The sequence below is a fragment of the Hemibagrus wyckioides genome, linkage group LG21 (genome assembly GCF_019097595.1).
Source record: "Hemibagrus wyckioides isolate EC202008001 linkage group LG21, SWU_Hwy_1.0, whole genome shotgun sequence".
Taxonomy (NCBI): Eukaryota; Metazoa; Chordata; class Actinopteri; order Siluriformes; family Bagridae; genus Hemibagrus; species Hemibagrus wyckioides.
In genome coordinates, this window is record NC_080730.1 from 5,941,034 (window position 1) to 5,953,338 (window position 12,305).

The following is a 12,305-nucleotide window of genomic DNA, read 5'->3' on the forward strand; positions in this document are numbered from 1 at the left end:
AACCCTAGGCTTGAAGTGCCTTTAGGTATAAATGTGTGTGTGATGGTACAAAGCAGGAATACATCCCGGGGGAGTACAAGATGTTCCTGGGATGGTTTCCAGGTCCACCGTGAACCTGTCAAAGTCCTTACTGGAGATGAATGAGTAACGAATTCGGGAAAGGCCATAAAAGCTGGAACAGGTCAGCAAAAGTTAGTTTACCTAACATTATGTCGGTTAAGTCATTGTATATATTTAATAAACAAGTCCTCAGCTTGTAGAGCTCACCAAAATTTTAGAAGAATTTACAAGCTGTCTTTACTATTATAAGAGAAACAGAGGAGTTTAAAATAATTGTCTGCAGGATGGATAAAAAGCAGCAGACTTCTTGAATCACAGTTGATTTTGATTGGATATAGTTAGCTTAAGAACAAGGCTATTTCCATAAAATATTAGTAATAAAAACATTGTGGGTGTAAATTATCAGGTGTTAAGTTTTTACCCTGTTCTGTTATGGTCTAAGCAAGACACAAACTTTACCAAAATCAAAAATACTTTAATTCACATTAAAAGCTTAAAGTACCTGGTTGAAAACGGTGAGAAATTCACATTGTCAAGTTATAAATGAAGTTCGATTGGACTTTTGTAATTAGCAACCCAATAAATAATACCTTACCCAATAAAATTAACCACACTTATCAGATCAGCTAAAAGCTGTACATCAGCATACCTTTAGGAACTCCATAAATACTGTTTAAAAACAATTACGGTCAATAAAGTGCATGATTATTTTGCAGTAGAAACCAGAACTGCTGTGTTCATATCCTCAGTGTGTTCACTGTGGACAGAAAAAAAGAAAGTGCTGGTGTACATCATACTCTCGGTGGTTATTTGTGGTTCTCTCATGGGGGCTGGAAAGCCGGTGAGTGGGTTCTGCTTTGCCCTTGCATTAAAGGGCTAAGGCTGGTTTCTAGCTCTCTCTGTTTCTGCAGCAAACCCTGGAAATACACGGACATCCAGACTGGTCATGTAATCATCAGCAGCAGGTAAATGATATGCAAAATAATGCAGCCTGCTGAGACACTGTACTTTACCTGTCTGAGTTCAGACAAGCCTTTGAGAATAGCCTGCTGTCTCTCTGTGCTCTTTAGCAGCTCTGGGTGTAAGAGAGGATCCCGCTGCAGCAGAGGGGTGTGCTGTCTGCTACTGTTCACATCTAAGTAGATTTAAGTAAATGCAATGTATACCATAGTGCTAATGAGGGTGAGGGAATGAATGTAAATGTAAAATTTTAATTAGCTTATAATAATGGTCTTTGTAACTGCTATAAGAATAAAACACTTTAGGACATGTGGTCATAAGAAAATGACCGACTTGGTGGTAACATCAAAACTGCTGCATCACACCACCCCTTTGTTTTTTATTTTCTTATAACTGCATGCCACAAAGTGTTTTATTCCTTACTTGGTACACACCTGCATGTATCTTCTGTGCTCCTTCGTGTGTAGCGGGTCTGGATATCGGGGCGAGAGGATCCAGGTGGTAAACCTCGTCTGTGCGCACGTATGGAACGTAGTCTGATGATGGAGGCCAGCCACGGTTTTCTGACTTTTCCTCTGCGTGTGATTGAGGCAGAAGCCGGAGTCTGTGCTTCACTGCAGGTACTGGCGGTGAGGGAACTCTGCCGCAGACGAAGGATATGGGGCAAAAGGTCCAGATTACGTATGTAATAAAAACAACGATTTAGAAATGCTTTGGTTCTAAGTTCTCATGTATTTAAATGAGAAATGATCGAGCGTGGATGGGTAATAGATGTTCTACTAGCTTTCTAAATAGATTATTTATTTATTTGGGTGAGAATGAAATTATTCAGCAGATTCAGTAAATTTACCTTTGACTGGCAGATTGTACTCTATGCGAATCCTCATCCTTAAAAAAAAAAAACAAACATCAGATAAAATTCAGCACCTTTCTGGACATTATAATGACCAAACTCAACCCCGTGGAAATACCAAAATGGCTTACTTTCTTGTGAGCAGAGTTCGAGTGCTGTTGCATGCGAGAAGGATTTCCAGATTGTGGAGGTATTGCTTGTTGTGCCGTTCTGGAAAGTGTGTTTCTCTCTACCAGGGTCATGAGTTCCATCTGTCTGCGCATCCTGTTCTCCTGTCTGTGCCTCTGCAGTGCGGCAGGGTATCGCTCTGACGCAGGAACAAAGGCTTTCCCGGGCCTCTGCGTGTTCCACTCTGGTTTCTTGAGCTGCTGTTGTCTGTGGGTTTTGTCTGTCCGAGCGTAGGCTTCGTACGGATCCGCTGCTCTGACGGCTGTGCACATGTTCTCTTTTCCGCCGTTCTTTTCGGCCAGTCTGCCTTCACGTCGGGATCTTTTTATATTAGGAGGAGCCTTGTATTCCGCTGCAGCTTGATTGCCTCCATAGGTCTCAGGGGAGGGGCTACCTGGATTTATTTCTGATTATAAATGCAAGTAAACATAAGAAATTAGGCTTTAAAAGAAAAGATGCAATATCACCTTTTTATTTTGCACTGGAGCTTCTGGATAAATGTAACTAACAAATAACAGAGTTGTGTAAACTGCATGCATGAAATTACTTCACACCTGTCAAAATGTCACCAATTGCATGTAAACAGCTTTAGAAATGAACAAAACAAATTTGGGACACATCTCTGTGCCTCAGCTAGGCACAGCATTAATCCCAAATCCCTGATTCAGCAAATAATTTAGCTTCAGATTTACTTAGTTACAACTGTATGTCTGCTGTCAGTTTTTACAGCAATATAAATGTCAATTTTGTGAATATTTGCTGAACTGTTGCTTATTGGCTGTGAAACATGTTACCTGTCTGAATGGCGATGTCTTTCCTGGCTGTGTGTGGAGCCTCTGTTATAGTGTCCAGCGTAGGCAAGCTCTCTGAAGCTTGATGACTCAATGCTGTAACAGTTGGACAAAAGTGAGTATGGTTTTTCAATGTGTGAGAAGATGATGTAATTATTCTACTTCTTTACCCTGTGAGCTAGTTTCACTCCGCAACAGATTAGAAACATCGTGGCCTTTCTTCATCAGGTCTTTAATTCTCTGTAGGTGTTTGTCTTTCTGTGCTTCCTCCGATGCCCTCTGCATACTCAAATACAGCTCCTCTGTTTTGCGTGACTTTAACTCCTAAAATACAATAAAACAGACGGTCATCTTTCCTGCCTGTTATCATAAAAGCACAGAAATGGATTTGTCTCAGATCAGGGTATGATGTTTTAATTCTAAAGCCCAGGTATATGACACTGAAGATATTTGTACTTGGCCAGCTATGAAAAAAATATGGAGTACTGTATAGCCAATAATTCTGGAGTGGGCACCAATTATGAAAATAAACAAAATGAATAACCCAGAAGTGGGTCTGGGGTTTGAAAGAGTATGTGGATTTCTAAGCCACAATTTACAAAATGTATAAATTTCACTGCATTTGAAAACCATTAAAACCAGGGCTCAGGGGTTGTCAGGTCCAATCTAAAAAATAACCTTTGACCTTATCTCCTACAATCCCTCACTTAAGTGGTTTTGAAAGATTTAGGTCTAAAAAGGTTCTGAAGTAAACATTATTCTTTCAGTTGCTCCCTGTTCAGGGTTGCCACAGCGGATCATTTGGGCCGCATGTTTTCGATTTGTCACGTTTTACGCCAACCCAACCCTCCCATTTAACCCGGGCTTGGGACCGGCGTTGAGAGTTAACTTTTCAGTGGCTGGGTTAAGCTCCCTGCCCAGGAATCGAACCCGGGCCGTGGCAATGAGAGTGCGGGATCCTGCCGCTGGACCACCAGGAGGCTCAAAAAAGCTCTGATGAAAATAATTTTTTAAAAATGTGTATATATATATATTTCTTTTGGAGGGTGCCAACAATTCTCATGGGCACTCAGCCTTCTGATTGACACCATTTACAGTCCTCCCACATAAAAATATATTAGAGTTTGTTCTGTACCTCTTTCTCTCTCTGTAGCCGAGTATCCCTGAGGTACTGCTGCTGCAGAAGTTCCCTCTCTTTAGCAACTCGGCGCTCTTCCTCCTGCTCCATGGCCTGCCGAGTCGCCTCCTCTTTCTCTTTCTGTCGCCTTTTCTCCTCCACCTGAGCCTCGATAGCTCGCTGGTATGATGATCATGAGGCAAGGCGATTCCATCAACATTAATGTACACAATGTGTGATTAGTGTAGTCGATTTGTAATGTGCATACCGTCATGATTACAGGAGGTGGAGTTAAACCTTCATCTGAATAAAGCAAAGCAAATTTCCCCTTTACAATTACTGTCATTTTTGACACGTTATCCTGAGCCATGAGTTGCAGTCTTTGCTCGAATAGTGCCGGAACATACAGACAGCACACGAACCTTCTAATAATGGAAAAACTGATACTTGTTATCTTCAATTATTCATACATGAAGTGCTCTTTTGATGCACTTACAGCTACAGAGAAGACTGCAGTCATGGGTTGTGATCTTTTTAATGGAGTAGAAGTCTTCAGTGATTACTCCTAAACATATATTCTTAGGTTTCGGTGCGAACCAGATGGAAACAGGTTTTTAAAACCCTCTTAACATCAAGCTACAGAATTAGAAATGCAGGAATCACTTGTTTAATGAAAGGATTAGTTTCTACTTTAAAGCCTACCTGATGCTCGAGCTGTTTTACACGCTTCCGTTCACGCTCCTCTATCTGAGCTGGATCCAGGAGTGCGGTCATGGTACGCAGGTGGCTACATGGAAAACATTTTACATTTACAGCATTTCCAAATCAGTGTCATCTTCATCCAGTGGCAGCTGCATTAAGAATCCGATTTATGCACAGTTATATCGGTTTTGCAGTCTGCCAATAAACCTAGCATTGAAGAACTGTAAGGGATCTTTTCCCAGTTAATATTTATTTATCTATATGTGTAATATTTATTACACATCTTTGTTTACTACCTCAATCTGGTAAAGCTGTTCCATATTATTAAATGACAATCCAGGGTTCATGAAAACCAGTACAGATTTAATCCAGTATCAGTTATCCTACATGACCATTTGAATAATCTTATCTCCAGATGTCCATAATACATTATACACATGTAACACTGTAATTTTTGAGAGGTCATTGTTCACCTGGCCTTTGGCTGAAAGCCCTGAGTGGTGTCCACACTGGCTCTGCCCATACTGTCCCCTCCATATGAGCTCATGGCCTCCCAGGCAGTGGATAGAGCCTGAGAGGGGGCGCGATGATGGGAGACAGAGCTGCCCATATCGAGCTCTGCAGATGAAGGAGGCTGTACAGGGAGACGCCGCTGAAACGAGTCAAAGTGCATGGCCCAGCGCTCATGATCCTCTGCCTGAGAGAAGAAAACGGTATGCACTTTTAAACGCCTTGTTACAGCAGCCAAATTACAATATGCATATATGTAGAATAAACATACACTTAGATCCTCAGTGGTCATTTTAATGGGAACGCATGCTCATTCAATCAGCCAGCATAAATTCATGCAAATCCAGTTCAAAAGCTGTCAGCTTAGACCACTCATGTCATCCCCCTTTCATTCTCAAGTCATCTCTCTCATCAGCAAGGTGTTTCAGCCCACAGACCCTCCATTCCCAGGATGTATGTTTGTTCTCACACTATTCTGTGTAAACTCTTGAGACGTGTGTGTGTGTGTGTGTGAGAAAACACAGAACAGAAGATCAGCAGCATATAAAACACTCAGACCAGTCCATATGGTACCAATATCCACTGCATAATCAAAGTCAGAGCGCTCACACTTTTTTTATGAACGATATCCCAAGCTCTGCATATTTTTTTGCATTGCGCTAATTGGCTAATTTTATCATTTTATCAAAACATGAATATACAGGTGTCCCAGTGTTCATTATAAAGTGGATGGTGAGAGTAATCAATCGTACAGGAATAACTAAATCGAATTAACTGCAGTGTCCAACGGGATGTACCTGTCTCTGGCTCTGCTTCTCCAGTTTCCTGCGCAGTTTGGTTTCCTCTCTCTGCTGTTCCAAATCCTGCAACCAGCGTCTCTGCTGCTCCTTCTTCTCTTCACTGAACGCATGCTCCAGTGGTGCGGCTTCCTAACCAGATATCAAATACAAGATCAGACTTACTTGGGCAGGGGGTTAGGGGGCCCTTTATGACAAAGCCATAGTTCTACACAAAGCTGGTGTTTTGGACTGACCTGGAAATCTTTTGATATCAATCCTATTATGCATTTTAGTACCGCAAAGATGATGGCACCAAATGTTATGCACTTACGTTTACATAATTAACCATCACACTTCTGTCTAAAAGGGAGACTGAACATACATAAGTGTGTCAGTGTGTTGTACTTTTGATTGATGTCTTCAAGCAGGAACATGAATAAACATTACCCCCAGTACAAACGCGGAGCGGATAGCAGAGGGAAGAACCTTCATGTTGCTGTGTGTATGAGGAGCTGGCGGCTGCTTATTAGCGATTTCGCCATCAGTCCGTTTTGTTCTGTCCTCTTGTACCTGTTTAGAGAAATTAGATGGCTATAATTCTACTGACAAAAAAATAAAAAATACTGAAGCCACAATAATATCCGTACAGGAGGAAGCCTAGAGCTGCATTAACTGTTATAAGACACTTCTTTGAGCTGAAATATGCAATATGTGAACTGTTACTGCATGTTAAGATATCCCCACTATATACACTGACCAGGCATAACATTATGACCACCTGCCTAATATTGTGTTGGTCCATACCAAAACAGCCCTGACCCGTCATGCACTGTGTATTCTGACACCTTTCTATCAGAACCAGCATTATTTTCTTCAGCAATTTGTGCAACAGTAGCTCGTCTGTTGGATCGGATCACACGGGCCAGTCTGCGTTCAACACGTGGATCAATGAGCCTTGGCCGTCCATGACCCTGTCCCCGGTTCACCACTGTTCCTTCCTTGGACCACTTTTGATAGATACTGACCACTGCAGACCGGGAACACCCCACAAGAGCTGCAGTTTTGGAGATGTTCTGATCCAGTGGTCTAGCCATCACAATTTGGCCCTTCGTCAAACTCGCTCAAATCCTTACTCTTTCCAATTTTTCCTGCTTCTAACACATCAACTTTGAGGACAAAATGTTCACTTGCTGCCTAATATATCCCACCCACTAACAGGTGCCATGATGAGGAGATCATCAGTCTTATTCACTTCACCTGTCACTGCTCAGAATGTTATGCCTGATCGGTGTATATAGTCTGGGGGGTTTTGGTAAAGAAATGTTAGGCCTTGAATAACTCAGTGATTGACCAGTGGCAGTGTAAATATTGTTTTTTCTTTTTCTATGGGGAATTATGTGGGCCACATTGTGAGAATGTTTCATGCAAGTTAGTGCCTATTAAGACTTATGTTATAGCCTGATATTTTCTTTCTTAATGTTAATAAGACCAAAAAAACATTTTTTAGTGTGTCATTGTTACACGAAACTAGAAACCGATCTGCTAAACTGCTAAATATCTCAGATTCAACAGCGGTATAAGTAAGTACAAGCAGGAGCACAAGGTTCAGTATGATGTTTTAACTCAAATACTAACATGTTCAGTAGGAGGATCACCACATGTTGAATTACTTCACACATCTCGGAAAAAGAAAACGGTTCTGCGTCATGGCTTACCCCTGATAGCTGGTCACTTGATCTGGTTCCAGCTTCCGTGCCTCTGCATTGCTCCCTCTCTGCGCTCTCTTTCTGCTGCTTTTTAAGTGCCATCTGCTCATCTGTCCGTAAACAGAAAACATGCACTAAACCACATCGCGCCATCTAAAGCACTCCAACACGAAGCAGTCCATCTTTATCGCTCCGGCTTCCAGGCTTTCTCTACAAAGTCGCGATCAATATTAAATGACGTGTCAGACTCTACACAAAAGCGTCAGGTACAGATTGTGCAATCAGACACTTCCCCACTTTAATACCTAGCTCTCGTCTCCATTGTGCTTTTTTAGCTTTGAGTGTGTCCCTCTTCTGCTCTCGTTCTCCAAGAGTGCCGAACAGGCCTGCTGTGGTGGAGTCGCTCTGGGTTCTGGTTTCAAGAGAAAACAATGTCAAATGCATACACCTACACACTGTCCTGAATATTTATTATATAACTTCCTGAGTGCTTGATATTTTGTCCCACTGTATCCGAATATGTAGAGGAGCTGACAAAATGTGACTGTAACAATTATGCAAGGTGAAATGCGACTCTTCCTAAAACATGGCTCATGGTATAACCCTTACAAGACGTTAAAATGTTTTTTTTAGTCTACTGCTGCATGCACAGTGAATGAAATGATGATAAAATTGGTCTTTCCATTCCACCCAACTCCTGTCTTCCAAATTACTTTTTTTTTTTCTTTTCAAACTACTTTAATACTACTTGAAAAGCCAGACAATTACATATTGCCAAAAGTTTTGGGACACCCCTCGAAATCATTGAATTCAGATGTTCCAATGACTTCCATGGCCACAGGTGTATAAACTGAAGCACCTAGGCATGCAGACTGCTTCTACAAACATTTGTGAAAGACTGAGTCGCTCTCGAGAGCTCAGTGAATTCAAACCTGGTACTGTGATCGGTTGCCACCAAGTCCATTCATAATATTTCCTCACTACAGTGAGAAAACGGTGCGTAGAGAGGTTCATGGAATGGGTTTTCATTGCCGAGCAGCTGCATCCAAGCCTTGCATCACCAAGTGCAATGCAAAGCATCAGATGCAGTGGAGAAAAACATGCCGCCACTGGACTCTAGAGCAGTGGAGATGTGTTCTCTGGAGTGACCAATCATGCTTCTCTGTCTGGCAGAGAACATGTTCCACCATGACTGCGCACCAGTGCACAAAGCAAGGTCAATAAAGACATGGATGAGTGAGTTTGGTATCCTGACCTCAACCCGATAGAACACCTTCGGGATGAATTAGAGCAGAGGTTGCGAGCCAGACCTTCTCGTCCAACATCAGTGTCTGACCTCACAAATGCGCTTCTAAACCAATGGTCAAAAATTTCCATAAACACACTCCTAAACCTTGTGGAAAGCCTTCTTAGAAGAGTTGAAGCTTTTATAGCTGCAAAGGGCGGAACACCTCCAAATTAAACCCTACGGATAAAAGTATGGGATGTCCCAAAACTTTTGGCAATATAAGTGTCTGTATAGGAATGCTTCTAAACATTACAAACTGCACCTTTAAATATGTATCACCACATTTGTTATATTTTGCTCATGATCTTCCCTGGTAGACAGGAACAAGGTAAAAATGAAACGAAACATTTAAGTGCGATTTCCTCACACCTAATCAGACCCTGGTGAGCAAAATGTCTTTTATAATTCTGAACAGTGAACTTACTTTTCCTCATTTCCTTTTTCTTGCTGTTCTTCTACAGTTGCACTAGTCAGTGTTTCAGTTTCTTCTTCTTCTTTTGTAGCTGCTCCTGTTAGTGTGACAGCGTCAGTTTATACAGCACTACACTGAGAACGATGCACAACATTCACCAACTCAAACCCTCACCGTTCTGGTTGCAAGCTGTAGAGTCGTCTTGGACGTTTTGCCCCGATGCCTTGATGCTGTTGAGTATCTGCTGAAGCTGTTCTTGAGTTAAACACACTAAACTCTTCTCTGGGACGGTAGACGTTTCGTTGGTGGACTTGGTTTTGCTGTCTGACTGCACTCTGACCACCCCGATGACGCTGCAGCGATCCGCCCTGCTCGTTGTTTTGCCCTTTCGGCTGCCATGTTCGGCGTGATTTACACCTCCGGTGTCTCTGCACTTCCTGTCTCTCTGCCATCTTTGCTCTTCTTTAGGACCCTGTTTGGAGGTGGCTGTGGCTTTCAGTGGTCTGTTCTTCTGAGGAACCTGGTATGAGCAGAAACATTATTTAGACAGTATATGAAGATAAAATTCTCTATTTCAAGGTCCATATGTGGGGGGAAAAAAATTAAATGCACCACATAATTACCTGGCATAATCCCATCTTACTGGAGGCCTTTGACTCACCTGATGTGAGAAAAGGAAAATACACAATCAATATAACAGTAACTCGTAACAGTAACACACTCAAAAAGCATAATTAATGAAGTTGTATTTACCACAGTGGTCCAACACAAGCTTGGGCTTCCCATTCTCAAGTTCAAACATAAGGCCATCACTGTTGACAAATGAAAAGAACAGAAAAACACAAAAGTCTCAATCTTGCTTGAGTGGTTAATCTCACTTGGACACTGCTGCTGCATTCACAAAGACTGACCTGTGCTCATCACAGGACTCAAAATATACTCACACTGTACATCCTTATTATAAAGACTTTTCCTCAACACTATTACCTCTGGTTTTGGTCATGAGAGATCTAAAGCTACATCTGGATTTCTGTAAAGCTGCTTAAGTTGTCTTTATTTGTCACATATACATTACTGCACAGTGAAATCCTTTCTTCACATATCCCATCCTTAGGGGTTGGGGTCAGAGTGCAGGGTCAGCCATGATGTAGCACCCCTGAAGCAGGGTGGGTTGGGGACCTTGCTCATGGGCCCAACGGTGGCAGTTTGGTGGTGGTGAGGTTTGAGCCCCGATCTTCTGGTCAACGATCCAGAGCCTTAACCACTTAGTGAGAATATGTATTGTTAAAAGTGCTTTACGAATATAACTATATTAGGCAGCAAGTGGACATTTTGTCCTGAAAGTTGATGTGTTAGAAGCAGGAAAAATGGACAAATGGAGTTTGATGAAGGGCCACATTGTGAAGGCTAGACCACTGGATCAGAGCATCTCCAAAACTGCAGCTCTTGTGGGGTGTTCCCGGTCTGCAGTGGTCAGTATCTATCAAAAGTGGTCCAAGGAAGGAACAGTGGTGAACCGGCGACAGGGTCATGTGCGGCCAAGGCTCATTGATCCACGTGGGGAGAGAAGGCTGGCCCGTGTGATCCGATCCAACAGACGAGCTACTGTTGCTCAAACTGCTGAAGAAGTTAATGCTGGTTCTGACAGAAAGGTGTCCGAATACACAGTGCATGACGGGTCAGCAAAAGGGGGACCAACACAATATTAGACAGGTGGTCATAATGTTGTGCCTGATGGGTGTAATTTCACAGCTTTTCTTTCTTTCGTTCTTTTGCTGAATCAGTTATATGTCTGTAATTACAGAGTCATTTATAAATAGGACAATATTGAGAGACATTAAAAAAAAATGTCATACATTTCAATTGCAAAACAAAGGGATTTCGTGTGACGTACGAAAGAAAAAGAGAAATAAAGAACCAGAAATAGTCAAAAATAATTTCTAAAAAATATTGTTATTAACAAAAAGACAAAGAAAAAACATTTAAATACTCATACCACGTGATCGGATAACTAATTAATATATATATTTTAAACTATTTTAATTTTCAAGCACATTATGTGAATTTCGCTAATCCAATCTGATCTAATCTAATGTGAAAAGAATTAGCTACCTAAGTGACTTATAACCAACGTGTTTACGTTAGCTACCTAACTAGGTCAGTATTAACCAAACACATTAATTAAGCTATGGAGTTAATTAAACTAATTAAGTTAATTGGATAAGAGCGTTATAATAAACCCAGACTCTGAACGCGACGCCGTTGTTGATCTACACAGCAAGCTAGCAAGTAAATTTAAATAAACCTTAAATCCAAACACTATATATGAAAATGCACTCACCCCAGATTCATTATTTAATTTTGCACACATTGAGCTTCCATAAACGTTTATAAATATTTATAAACACCAAATTTATAAGGTGTTGATGAACCTTCGTGTCGCTACTTCGGTTGCTACTACCAACCTAACACCGGTGTTTAGATAACCGTTGCGCTGGCTCAATCCCGAATCGCGCTCTACCACTTAATTCAAGTGCACTACATAGGGTAATTAAATAAATTGTTCACAGGGAACGAATGCAGCCTACGTAGTACACTATGTGTGATTTGAGATTAAGCCGTTTTTTCCTCGTCGTCTCTGTTAGCTGTTTTCGTTTGTAAGATGGTGCTTTACTGACACCTACTGGGCGCTAAGTTAAACTTCACTTACACAAACTGAATGACTTTTTAATTATTAACTATAACTACTGCTGAGGGCAGAATGGCAGCTGTGGTGTATGAGAGCTGAAATGCCCCAGCAAAGGGCAGTAGTGGTGTCCTGAGAGATGAAATGCCCTAGTGGAGGGCAGTAATGCCGTTATTGTGTGCGACAGGAGAAGTGCCCTAGCTGAGGGCAGAATGGCAGCTGTGGTGTATGAGAGCCGAAATGCCACAGCGAAGGGCAGTAATGGTGTCCTGT

General features: G+C 41.7%; 1 protein-coding gene across 2 annotated transcripts; it reads right to left on the reverse strand.

Moving 5' to 3' along the window:
• Positions 1–502: 502 nt before the first annotated feature.
• On the reverse strand, positions 503–11,840 carry ccdc66 (coiled-coil domain containing 66). Of its 2 annotated transcripts, none has more exons than XM_058374294.1 (19): positions 11,688–11,840; positions 10,100–10,158; positions 9,970–10,007; positions 9,521–9,866; positions 9,359–9,443; positions 7,952–8,058; positions 7,656–7,756; positions 6,427–6,510; positions 5,959–6,090; positions 5,125–5,348; positions 4,652–4,736; positions 3,968–4,129; positions 3,003–3,156; positions 2,836–2,928; positions 2,005–2,447; positions 1,871–1,908; positions 1,455–1,660; positions 1,074–1,195; positions 503–977 (listed from the first exon to the last, which is right to left on the reverse strand). In XM_058374294.1, the coding sequence occupies exons 1-19, from the start codon at positions 11,696–11,698 to the stop codon at positions 882–884; spliced, it is 2,586 nt and encodes an 861-aa protein (XP_058230277.1). In that variant the 5' UTR covers positions 11,699–11,840; the 3' UTR covers positions 503–881. The 2 variants fall into 2 exon arrangements, with proteins under 2 accessions (XP_058230277.1, XP_058230276.1); XM_058374293.1 differs by having other exon boundaries at positions 505–977; positions 6,388–6,510.
• Positions 11,841–12,305: the final 465 nt, after the last annotated feature.